Source organism: Trachurus japonicus, chromosome 22 (genome assembly GCF_045865225.1).
Source record: "Trachurus japonicus isolate A0001 chromosome 22, Traja_1.0".
Lineage (NCBI taxonomy): Eukaryota > Metazoa > Chordata > Actinopteri > Carangiformes > Carangidae > Trachurus > Trachurus japonicus.
In genome coordinates this window covers 10,862,806-10,875,124 of record NC_140928.1, presented here as the reverse complement: position 1 = coordinate 10,875,124, position 12,319 = coordinate 10,862,806, and the positions used below count along the sequence as shown (strand labels likewise).

The following is a 12,319-nucleotide window of genomic DNA, read 5'->3' as shown; positions in this document are numbered from 1 at the left end:
AGATCACATTTAAAAACAACAAACCACCATGAAAAATAAATGAATAAAAACACGGACATATATTAGAGGATAAAATTGAATTTAAAAAAAAAGGCAAATGTCTGGTTGAAATCATGAAATGTCAGTCTACAGTGAAATAGCTAAAACTAAAACTAAAATCTAACTATTTATATTTTATTTGACATTTCCTTTTATCAATTTATCTATGTATTCTCACTATGTATTTTTCTTAATTTGTTTTATTTTATCATTTACTTTACTTTTTTACTGCCTATGTTATGTTATGATCTCATTGTACCTTAATTTGTACTGTATAGTGTAGATATATACAAGTAATGGGAAATGGAGGGATTGGGTTGGAAGATAAAATGCGTTACTCAAATACTTGTCTGTAATATGAAAAAGTCCCATAAACACAATGTTCACAAAAAAGCAGTACTGCACCATCAAAAAATCAAATAGCTATAGGTGAGTGGTGAATCAAGTCTTTATAGGGTTCTTCAACATTTTTCAGGCCAGGAACCCCCAAACTGATGGAGAGATGGAGCAGGGACCATTTCTATATTGTATAAAATTGAATTGTGTTTTATATTAAACTGGGGCTAGTGCCATGTACAGTATAAACACATTGTGCATGCACTACTAAGCTATTCAAATAATACACATGTTCATATATCAAACATGTAGGCTACAGGTACAGTGAGTATAGGCGCTGTGCCACTGCCAACCTTGTTAACTGATACCAATGCCAATATCAACAATGCCTGTCAATTGCATGATAATCATGCGGAAAAGCTATTCAAATTGAGGTTTTTATTTGTAACATGAATGCGGAAATGAAAAATTAGGCCTATATAAAAAAAATGTGTCTAATCAACAAAAATATTCCAATTTAAAACACAGAATAAGATTAATTTACTTTTTGTATTTCTATTTAAGTATTAAAAGAGGATATTCAGTTTTGAATGAACTGAAGTAATACAACATAACCAAATAGAGAAATACAACCAAATACAGACAAACACATAACAATGTGGAAAACACAACCATATATAGAGATAACTACAAGGGACCGGACTTCTAGGGAAATGTCTCCAGGGACACATTTGCATAGCTGGAACGCGCTTGTATGTTGCCATTGTGACTCATCTATTAGGCTACTCTATCTACATTGGGAAATAATTAAAATGTAAGTTTTGCTTTGTTTTCTTTTCTGTTTCATTAAAACATTCAGATCCCATGAGTCAGATTTCCAGAAATCTGAAGTTCACCCTGCAGCGAATTCTGGATTTGGTTGTTTACTTTATTTGCAGTTCTGAGTTTGGTTGTGTTTTCTCAGTTCGCTGCATTTTTCCTAAATACTTAAATTGCTGCAGATGTTTTGCTTTACTTTACTTGTGTTTTTTCTCCTATTTGCAAGTGATTGGTTAGCTTTAGGTTGCAGATCCTTGAACTGGGCCACCACAGGAAACTTGGGCTATTTCATATCTATATTAGCTAATAAGATCCTTATCCAAATTATTAAGTGTGCATGTGCGGGGCTGTATGTGCATGCACCCCTCCTTTCTTTCTCCCTCTCATTTCCCACCATCATCACTGTCAAATTGGGAGCCTGTCTCCATGACAACGTAGTACAGGCGGGGTTTTACCAGCTGGAGGCAGAGTCAATCGGTCCTCAGTTGGCATCACAGCTCGAAACCTCCACACTGCATCACGCCCTGAGTGGAATGGAAGAAAAGGACAAGAAAGGAAATGTATGTATCTGCATTTTCCTTTTATTTGCTTACCCACCGCATGCATTGATTTTTATATTGCATTTAAAATTGTTTAATCGTTAAGCACGGAGAGAAAGAAAAAGAAAACATCCAGAAGCAGAGTTTGTGCAGCTGAGTCACTGATTGTTTTAGGATGCGAATCAATAAAGCTATTGTTCCCATCGGTGCCATAGTTGCAGCGCACCGCAGCCTGCATGATGAAGCACCGGCACTTACATCCTCGGCTGATGAACTGTCTTATGCTGTGTAGCTATATAGGCCTCATCCCGTCTAACAACGCGTCTAACCCTCGTTAATCTCTATTGTTTCACAGGGGGAGTATATCGGAGAGATAAAGGGTGGGCTGCGGCCTTCAATGAAACTGGTTGTTATGGGAATTATTAACCAAAAACCCAAAAGGTTAGTGCACATACACACACACCTGTTTTCAGTCTGCAATAAAGGGCGGTTTATACATTATTAACGTTTACTGTTGCGCATGTGACGTGGCAGCCAGTCCGTGATAAAGATGCCCTGGCTCACAATCAAGCAGATTTTGTAAAGCAGATACAGCTGTTGTCTGTGTTGGAGGGCAGATGCCAACCACGCTGCAAGTCCCCGTTTTGGGAAAATATCTTTGTGCGTTTCCTAATTATAGGTTTGTCCGTGAATGCGCGTGGGAGAGCTGCAAATCCCATGAAATCCAAGGAGTCACTGTGGAAATTCTTCGGTTGATAATATCATCGGGGCTGTTTATTCAGCCAGTCATCAATTATGTCCAGTAAAACATCACAATTAGGCTACACGAAAAAACACAGGGTGCAAAAATAAACTTCTTTTTTATGTCATGAAACTTATTTTTGGCTGCAGAAACATCAGGAGGGTTTTTAAGGACAAACGCTCTCTAAGGGCCACACTGACTGTAACAGGACAGTGTGTTTTTCTCTGTCTAGTTCACTGTGCTGGCTAATCCAGCTGTTAATGTCACCAAAAATTGTGCAGCCAAAAACATTTTCTATGTTATCTTTACAAAATTTACAAAAATCCCTGCAAAATGTAACAAATATGTTGTTTATAATGTTGCATGCATATATTCAGGACCAAAGATACAGCATGAAGAAAAAAGGCTATAGCCTACTGTATACTATTGTCTATTTCTATTATTATTATTATGTAAAAGTACTAATACCATATTGTAACAAAATATTCTAGTACAAGTTAACCCTAACATACATATAGGCCTAATATCACAGTTAATTGTATCATAACATATTTCACCAATATTCGATTATTGTTATTGAAGCTTGATTAAAGATGCTAATCTTTCTTGTGTTTTGTCTGTAATCTTGATCTGCACTGATAGCTATAAATAAACGTGGTGGTGGCAAAAAATATATATTATTTTCTTTGAAATTAGGAATGTAACTTAAATTGTAGTATGAGTATAAATGTAAACCAAAATACAATGGAAATACTTTTTTTCTTCTTTTTAAGTGCAGGTACTTCAAATTTATAAAAGCCAAGTCCGATGCATTAGTAAATGTAGCCTACTTTGTTGCGTCACTGAAAATGACATTAGATGGGATCAGTGTGAGTAGAGTGTGAAAACTCAGGCACTGATTAAGATCATTAGATCATTATTCTTCAATAAATGCCTCATTACAACAGAAGATGTCACTGTTCTCCATGTTATCTAGACAGACCCAGTTTATCACAGAGACAAAGAAAGAAAGAAAGAAAGAAAGAAAGAAAGAAAGAAAGAAAGAAAGAAAGAAAGAAAGAAAGAAAGAAAGAAAGAAAGAAAGAAAGAAAGAAATGTCAGTCTTCCCACTTTGTATTCTGTGTCTGTCCCTGACGTCTCTGTGTGTGTTTTCTCAGCATTGAGGTCCTGGTGTCCACGAAGCCTCAGGAGGAAGACACAGAGGCCGATGTTGGTCTCCAGCTAAAGGTCAGCTTCATGGATAAGGCCGTTCACCGTAACGCCCGCCTGGCTGGAAAGTGGGGTCCAGCAGAAAAGACCATGTCCTTCTTTCCTTTTGCACCTGGAGAATCCTTCAAGGTACTATTTTTTATAAAGATTTTTAAAAAAAACCTCACTGGTTTTTGTACTTAGACTTTTGCCACAGAGGAACAGTTTAATAATTTACACTCTCACATTAGTGACATTTCAATCACACTAATGCTAAAAATGTCCTTCCTTGTGTTTCAGTCAGTGAATCTGTGGGATTGTAATGTGTGTGATTTGGGAGTGACAGTCGCACTCTGCATGTTTGGTTGCCACGGGAATAATATAGTGTTTGTTATTGTCTCTCTAAAGCTCAAGAGGATATAGCTAATGATTATCTATTTATGTCATTATTACCATGTAATAGACAGACTGATAATCCAGTTTAAGAAAGAAAGAAAGAAAGAAAGAAAGAAAGAAAGAAAGAAAGAAAGAAAGAAAGAAAGAAAGAAAGAAAGAAAGACAATAAACAAAAGAAAGAACACATTCATTAACCATTAGGACACTGACATCTCCTAAATAACTGGTTTGTAATTGACATAATACTTCATTTATAGATGTTGATTTATTGATTTATTAGGAATAAAATAAATTAGTTTATTAAACCAGAAGTAAACTTTTATAACTGTCTGACAAAAACACTCTGTGAACGTGCTCTATGAATGATGAATTAAAGCAGAAGTAAGTGGTCCGGTCGTTTTCGCTAATGCTGCGTTCCAGGCAGGCTTTTGAAATCGTAAATTACAGCTTCAAGTCACAACTTACGACTTTGTAGCGTTTCAGGCAACCCACTCGTGTTTTTCCGACCTGTTTTACCGGTGAAAGTCACTATAACGGCCACTCGTAACTTCCGACCGGTGAACTCGTACCAGATCGAACTGGTACGACTTCACAGGTTGGAAAAATACGAGTTTCCTTGAACGCACCATAACAGTCCTCGTCCCTACGTCGCCACATTCACGGCGTTCCTTGGCTGCACACACAGCCCTGCATGCCGTTCTCTCTCCTCATTGGATAAAAACTGTAGGATACGATAAATGTTTTCTCCTCGGCTCAGAGCAGAGCAGAGTGACTGACAGACCCGTGTTTCAGACCAAACACTCTATGTAAGTGATTGCTGTCGGAAGATATAACTATTTAAGACTTATATTAACACAAATATATCACTTACTTCTGCTTTAAGTAGATTTGATCATGCTTAACTAATTCTTAATAGTGTATAGTTATTATAAAGTGGTACTGATAGTGAAGTTTTCTTATAAACAAAACCATATTCACATTCAAGATTCTGTGCATAAGAAATCTTCTGAATGCATTTGTTGAAACCATCAGAACATATCATATTTCTGGGGAATAAATTCATCTTTGCTAGTTGGCTGTCCTCCTCTTCTCGGCCTTTGCTGTTGCATCACTAACTTTCCTGGAACATTCCTGTCTTGACAAAACCCTCAGCAGGAATACGTAATGTGTTACTGCATGTTCAAGTGTGTGGATGACATAAAAATATAGGCGTGTCATAAAAACATTGTTCTGTAATGCTTATAATAGCCTAAAATGTGTTTTGGCAGCCTACATACTCCAAAGACAAATAGCCTACAAAAAAAAAATGTTGTCTTTGGCTCACCGTACATGCAGACAGATGTGTATATTAAAAATATGAAATCCAATAAGGCACAAAAGGGAATAAAACACAATGAGGATACACGTATAGCCACTTTGAGCATTTTGTTGATTGTAATACTTTCTTATTATTATGGCTAGTAGAATAAGTTCTCTAAGTGCAGTGGAGCAGTTCATGTCATGTGCATTTACTACTTGGTTGAGTTGAGGAGGCAGGTGGCATTTGTGATAAAATACTTCTTAAAAACCCAAATAGCACCTAACACCTTGCCTGATACAGTTAGACATGCCACATCAGTAGCCCTTTTTAAAAACAGATTAAAAACCTTTCTTTTTTCGACAGCGTTCTGTTGAGCTGTGTGTGCGCATAATTGCACTTGCACTCTCCGATTGATTTCTAATTGATTTTTTATGAACGTTTTTACTGTAACCGTATACCTGACTGTTGTGAAGCACATTGAGTCTGCCTTGTGCACGAAATGCGCTTTTTAAATAAAGTTGAATTGAATTGAATTGAAATAAGCAACAATAACAAAATACATTTAAAAAAGACAAACCTAAAACTTTACTGTGATTGTATGGAGTCAGATCGATTGTACATATATATTTTTGTTTGCATTAAGTGTAGAATCTAAAACTAACCCCTGCTCTTCTGTATTATTCTCTACTCTTAGATGGAGATAGTTTGTGAGCACCAGCAGTTTCGTATCTTGGTGGATGGACAGCCTCTGTGCGGCTTCACCCACCGAATCCCTAAGCTCGCCTCCCTCACCTCCTTACGAGTCTTTGGAGATGTACAGCTCACCAAGGTGGCCTAACACCAGCATCTCGCCCCCAGACGAGGATATATATCCTGGGACGGTATAGACGATACATTTGGTTAGAATAGAGCTACTTCTTGAGTGACTAAATTGACCCATGATGGAGATGCTGTGTCTCCAGATCCAAACAAAGTGTTACCTGCCTCGTAATCACGTGTTAAGTCAAAGTGCCTTCACTAGATTACCTGTTTGGGTACTTGAAGATACTGACTGAATGTAACAGTCATCAATGTCTTAAATCCACCGAGGAATGTGATTTGAACTGAAGTGAATTGAGTTTTAAACAATGTGATCTAAGCTACAATATTTTCCCTTGATGAACATTTGTACAAACACGATGTGTCACCAAAAAAACAAAAAAAAAGGAGTGCTGCATCAGTCTTTGTGCTCTGAAACCAGGTTTCAGATGGTTTGTCTTTCATTTCTCTGGAGTTAAACTTTGAAAGCACTTACGTTTACGAGCGCCTGCATGAAGATGAATGTTTCTGAAATCAGCTGATTGTCATTGTGTGGCCGACTAAGTACTGTAACAGGTGTAACAATGTAAAACGATTTGAGTAGCCTACATTAGTGCATGTCAGTGACACACTCAGTATGTTTCTTTCCTCCAGGTTACACACAAAGCTGGACGGATTAGGTTATTAAATCACGCTTTCTGTTATCTAACTAACGCCCACTTGTTTCTGTACTTTTTCATTTACCACTAGCACTTTTTATGTGAATGTTACATAAAGGCGTTACTTCACTGCAATAAATCAGTTTTGTTGTTACTTTTCCTCGTTGTTTTTTCACATTGTGTTCTTGTAACTTCTGCACAAGACTTCCTCCAGACCGCACAGTGTTACATCACGTTTAATATCAGTGGAATAAAGATCTGCAGCACCGGCAGCTCAGCCTGAGTCACTCAGATAAAGGCTCGACTCAGCTTGCTGTGTGGGAGTGTCTGTCTGTCAGTGCAGGGAGCGCCTCCAGGATCCAGCCGGTACTAAAACCTTGAAGACTGTGACAACTACGTCCCGAGGCTTTTCTTGTCTCTACTTGCACTTCCTCATGCAATCAGAACATTTACTTACAGGCAAGAGTATCCCATAAAACCAAACAAAAACACTCCCTGTGAGATAATTTGCTGGGTTCGTATAGAAGAAAAAACTAAGTTCTCCTGCACAAATATTAAAATAATTTTTTTGTTTTTTGAAATACTAGCAATTTTACTTACATGTTTCTGCAACCTTTACTTAAATAAAACTGTTTTTGAAGTTCACTGATTTGACATTGCTTTTCTGTAACATTTAACATTGTGCTGTGTTTTATAATCTTATTGCATATTGTTTAAAATCTGAATCCAAATCTCAGTAAGTAACCAGTTACTAACAAATACCTCAAAACTGCACATAAGCGCAGTACTAGAGTAACTTCACTTTACACAACTGGTGTGGGGGATTGTATAAAAAATACTCTGGGAGAGGAAAATCAAGACAGTTCTGTTTAATAAGATAATCTATATCTGTAAAACACAAAACTAAATAATTGCAAGAGAAATACAGTCATTGGGCTTTTATAAGCTGATAAACTGTCCTTGTATAAACTTGACAAAACAGAAATAAACAGTTCTAATTTCCCTTATCGAGCAGTAGATAAATAGAAATGTTATGTAACCACTCATATACTTGAATTGATTGTCTAGTTTGTTGCTACAGTACATTCATTGAATGTGTAAATTCAATCTTCTTCATTACAGGTTAAATGATCTGTTTGATGTGTTTCAGTCTGAGTTTGAACAGAAAGCTGCTGCTTTACGTCTGCTCTCTGATGGCGTCTATCCAGTCCATCTTCTCCTGATGTGTCGGAGCTTGGATGAAGTAATGCGTGTCCGACTGAGTGATGATTTTAAACAGGTTTCCTTGAATGTTTCCTTTCACACCTGTATGGGGTCAATAAAGTCAAGATGAACTAAGGTGAGTATTTCTAAAACTTGGCTAACATGGATCAACATATCAATAGAAATAACAGGAGTGGTTCAGTTGTTGTCATAAATGAGTCACAATCACAATGTCTATCAACCACGTGTTTCAACACTATGTTTAGAAATCAAGACGTGTCTGAGGTCACTGTGTCTGAGATGGTGACTCACCTGAGGGAACTCCATTATCGTCGAGAGAAGACACCAGACAGCTCCGCAGAGAGAAGCCGCCCGCGGGGCTGAGGTCATCCTGACACAGGAAGCGGATCAGAGTGACTAAGATTTACTGAGCATTATGGGAATTATGTGTAATGATGACATAGCCAGCCTGGGGCATAGGTTATTTAGGTGATGAATGCATCATCTTTAACTTGTTTATATGTCAGTATTGTTGCCCTGAGAGCCCAAACACTCTGCAACTTCAGAAAACACATGCAAAGACACAAACATGCAACTTCATCAATATGACAACACATGAGCTGCAAAAACAAAAGTGCATTGCTCTCTCAGGGCCACTGTACATTTGCTATCAGAAATTTCTTTTGGGTTAAATGTATCCCAAAAACTTATCTTTAAAAAAGTGATTTTCAATGTAGTTTATTGCCTGGTACTGGCCTGTTGTACACTCACCTTAGTGGGATCGTAGTAGTGAAGGAATGCAGGCTCTGAACGCAGCACAAACAGTCGCACTTTCCAGTTCTTCCTCATGTGTCCCTACATGTCAAGATGGATCCAGAAGTTAGTTTCAAACATGCTTTGCTCTTACATAGCAACAAAAAAGTTGTTTTTATAACTGATCTATTTGTCAACCATCGTTTAGAGATTCAGTGTGTTTACTTGTTTTAGCAGAAATCCTCTCTTTATCACTTTTCCACTCAGCTCCACTGCAGACAGGGACGTCTCTGCCTTCACGCTGCCTCTCTTCTTTAAATTTTCAGCCTGTGATCAAACATAATGTTGTAAACCAGACAGAACATTCACCTGCCAACTCAGACTGACACATCAACATGGTATTAACCAAGATGTCAGGGGTCAACACACTCAAACTCAGCGCCACTCACGAAGCTGTACAGCGCAGTGGAGTCGTCCATGAACTGCTCACTGAGCCCGGCCGTGCGGACGCCCTCCAAGCTCTTCAGGCCGACCGTCCTCAGGAAAGCTTCCTCCAGCAGGGCCGAGGCCAGCGTCACAGCCTCCACACGGGTCAGAGCGAGCTGCATGAACACCAGCCAGTCCACCACAGCAGAGCCTGGACAGAGACATCACATGTTTACAGCTTTATGCACAGACACACTGTATCCTAACATGCACATATACATATACATACATACATATACACAGACATAAACATTACATAAATGAATCCAGTGGGCAGATGTGCTTCAGTTTGGACATTTGAATAGAAACACTACAGAATATATGTGCATGGACAGAAAAATATATGTATTTACTGCACATTTGGATATACATCGACATGTTGTTTACAATGCACTGACATAATACAGTGGGAATTAACATGTTTTGTAGTATAAATGTATTTTCACAGGCAGACACAGAGCAAAGTATATGACTGAATTTGTTAATCAAAAAGCATTTATTTGCCTCATTTATAATGAACTGTCTCCATGTCAAAAAGACCATGTAGAAATAATCTCATATAACATGAAATTGCAATTATATTAAAATGTGGAAAAAGAAGAAATATCCAAGGCACTCTCTGTGAACAGTTAAAAATCCTTTATATGGCTTGGTCATGTTAACCTTTGTCAGGGAGTCAAACAGTTAAAATGTAATTCAAACAATAATCATTGCAAAAGATGCAACAGATAAGATGCCTGGTCTCAAAAGTTAAACTGACAGTTACCAAGATGATAACCTAAAGGTTGGAAATGACAGTTGACTTGGAAAGAAAGAGTTGATGTTTCACCTGAGAAACAGTTGCTGTAGGTGCTGCCCTGCTCCACGTGAGTGCTCATCCTGATCCCACTGTGGACGTCGTACATGGAGTCCAACACTTTGCTTTAAGAGAGAGAGAGGAACAAGAAACAGGATAAACAAACAGGGCGAGGCAGTGAAAACACCACAAGGTTTAACGTGTGGCTGTGGGAGATGCTTCTGTTTACCTGAGGTCGATGTTGTGACACTGGGAATCATCAGATTCATCTTGGTTCTCCGTCTCCTCACCATCATCTGTCCTCAGCTTGTCCACTGCAGCCGTGATGTCGGCGGCCCATTCGTCTCGCTTCTCTCTGGAACAAGCCTCCAGAAAGTGATCCACTCCGCTCACCGTCTGAAGCTTGAACACTAGCTAAGAATTGCAGGACAAGACAAATTGAGATTTTGTTTTTTGGTGCCAGAGGACATTTAAAAATCTTTTTTGTTAGTTAATGATGAGAAACAGGTTCTGTCAAAAAATATCAACCTGAGGCAATGTTTTTGTCTCATCAAACATGAAAGGACGAGGCCGCTCCTTCATTCTGGCTTCTACCAATTAAAAAATATTACAGAGGAAAACACTAAATGCAGCATCTGCTGCAGGTTCACCTGACAACAAAATACATAAAGTTACCTTCAAGTCTACACATGCACTTCTGCAAGCATGGATCAGTCAGAAGAATTTGATTCAAATCCAATTGTGAGGGTTTATTACATAACTTGTTATCTGATGAGGAAGTGATGTGAAAAATGTTATTTCTCTGCTTTTACATTAAAGTTCACTACCTTATATTGCCTCTGCTTCTCTCTATGGTAAAGTAAAGTCTTGACTTAACTTGAAAAGTGCCATGAGATAACATGTGTTACGATCTGGTATGTGAACAGCAAAGAGCTGAAACCAAATCCACAGTGTTTACAAGGAGAATGGGATATTACACTATAACTGATTAGATTTATATTGTTCATATCTTAACAGTCTTTAATCTGATTAAATGATGATTATTATTATTATGTGGTCTGTCCAGGACGAATTCTCCCAAGGGAGACAATAAAGACAAACTAACTAACTTATTTTTTTCAGTATCTCTTTTCTGAGGCCTTTTTGAACTCACCGGTCGATTTTCACACTCCAGAAAAGGACAAGTTAGCACACAGTCCTTCAGCAGGATCTTCCCTCGCTGACTTGAATCCCTTTTCCCTCCGTCGTATTTGTAATACATCAGCTTGTCTGGCATCAGCACAAACCAGCGAGCCTTCCAGTTGTGTACGAGATGACCCTGGAGTCAGATAAGAGAGAACAGTTGTAAAAAATAAACCACCACCTCCTTGGATTTTAGGTCAGCAAAGAAGACGGTAAAAGACATTCTCTGAAACAAATAAAAGTCTGGCAGAGATTAGCCTCTACTACCTCCATTATTACCTGCCACACTGACTAAATGAAATACACATTTCACAGGTTATGAATATTAATGTATTTCACAAAAATGTCTCACCCTCTTCACCAGGAATCCTTCTCTCAGAGCCGTGTTTTTCTTGTCTGTGCTCATACTGTTCAGTGTTTGAAGCGAATGATCTCAGCCTGTTCCTGCCTGCTCAGGTTTTGTAGGTTGAGGGGAGGGGTTTCATTTTATTATTATTATTTCTCACTAAATTCGTCACCCTGTACACACACCCACACCCACACCCACACCCACACCCACACCCACACAAACACGCCCCACCACAGCTCAACACCATGTGGACCAGATCCAACACTGTGATTTCCACTTATTACCACAGGAGGGCGCACCGACTCCTCCAGAGTACGTGAGGATGTTTATGGTAAAGACTCCTGGTTCCTGGAATGTCTTCGCTCCATAACAACTTAATTCTGCATCCTGGAGATGAAGCTGAACAAACTCCAGGCACACAAGGGATGTTTTTTTTTTTTTTTTTTTTGTATTATCCCATTTTGATGAGAAACCAGCAGCTGGTGGCCGAATCACAATCCTCTTCTCCCAGCAGGAAACACATAGCTGTGTCCTTCAAATGGTGATTCCTGCAAAGTGCACAGATCAACTGCTAAATGATTGTGTGCATGAAAGAGGATTGTTGCTACTGCAGCCACACAAGGTCCCACAGAGGGTTTTTTTTTTCTTTCTTTCTTGGCTCCGTCTCCTTTTCCAAGATCCTGGTTCTCACCAAAGAAAGAAAGAACGAGGAAGACGGGAAAGTTTTTCTTTCT

General features: G+C 38.6%; 2 protein-coding genes across 2 annotated transcripts; one reads left to right on the top strand and one right to left on the bottom strand.

Annotated features, from left to right (window-relative positions):
* Nucleotides 1-1,573: 1,573 nt before the first annotated feature.
* Nucleotides 1,574-6,970, top strand: LOC146963546 (galectin-related protein B). The gene is made up of 4 exons (XM_085767777.1): nucleotides 1,574-1,754; nucleotides 2,089-2,174; nucleotides 3,633-3,813; nucleotides 6,054-6,970. The coding sequence occupies exons 1-4, from the start codon at nucleotides 1,728-1,730 to the stop codon at nucleotides 6,195-6,197; spliced, it is 438 nt and encodes a 145-aa protein (XP_085623903.1). The 5' UTR covers nucleotides 1,574-1,727; the 3' UTR covers nucleotides 6,198-6,970.
* A 694-nt stretch (nucleotides 6,971-7,664) lies between these two features.
* Nucleotides 7,665-11,724, bottom strand: plek2 (pleckstrin 2). Its single transcript, XM_085766919.1, has 9 exons — nucleotides 11,589-11,724; nucleotides 11,208-11,372; nucleotides 10,284-10,468; nucleotides 10,088-10,179; nucleotides 9,222-9,409; nucleotides 8,998-9,099; nucleotides 8,791-8,874; nucleotides 8,332-8,410; nucleotides 7,665-8,121 (listed from the first exon to the last, which is right to left on the bottom strand). Exons 1-9 carry the CDS (start codon nucleotides 11,640-11,642, stop codon nucleotides 7,994-7,996), a joined length of 1,077 nt encoding a protein of 358 aa, XP_085623045.1. The 5' UTR covers nucleotides 11,643-11,724; the 3' UTR covers nucleotides 7,665-7,993.
* Nucleotides 11,725-12,319: the final 595 nt, after the last annotated feature.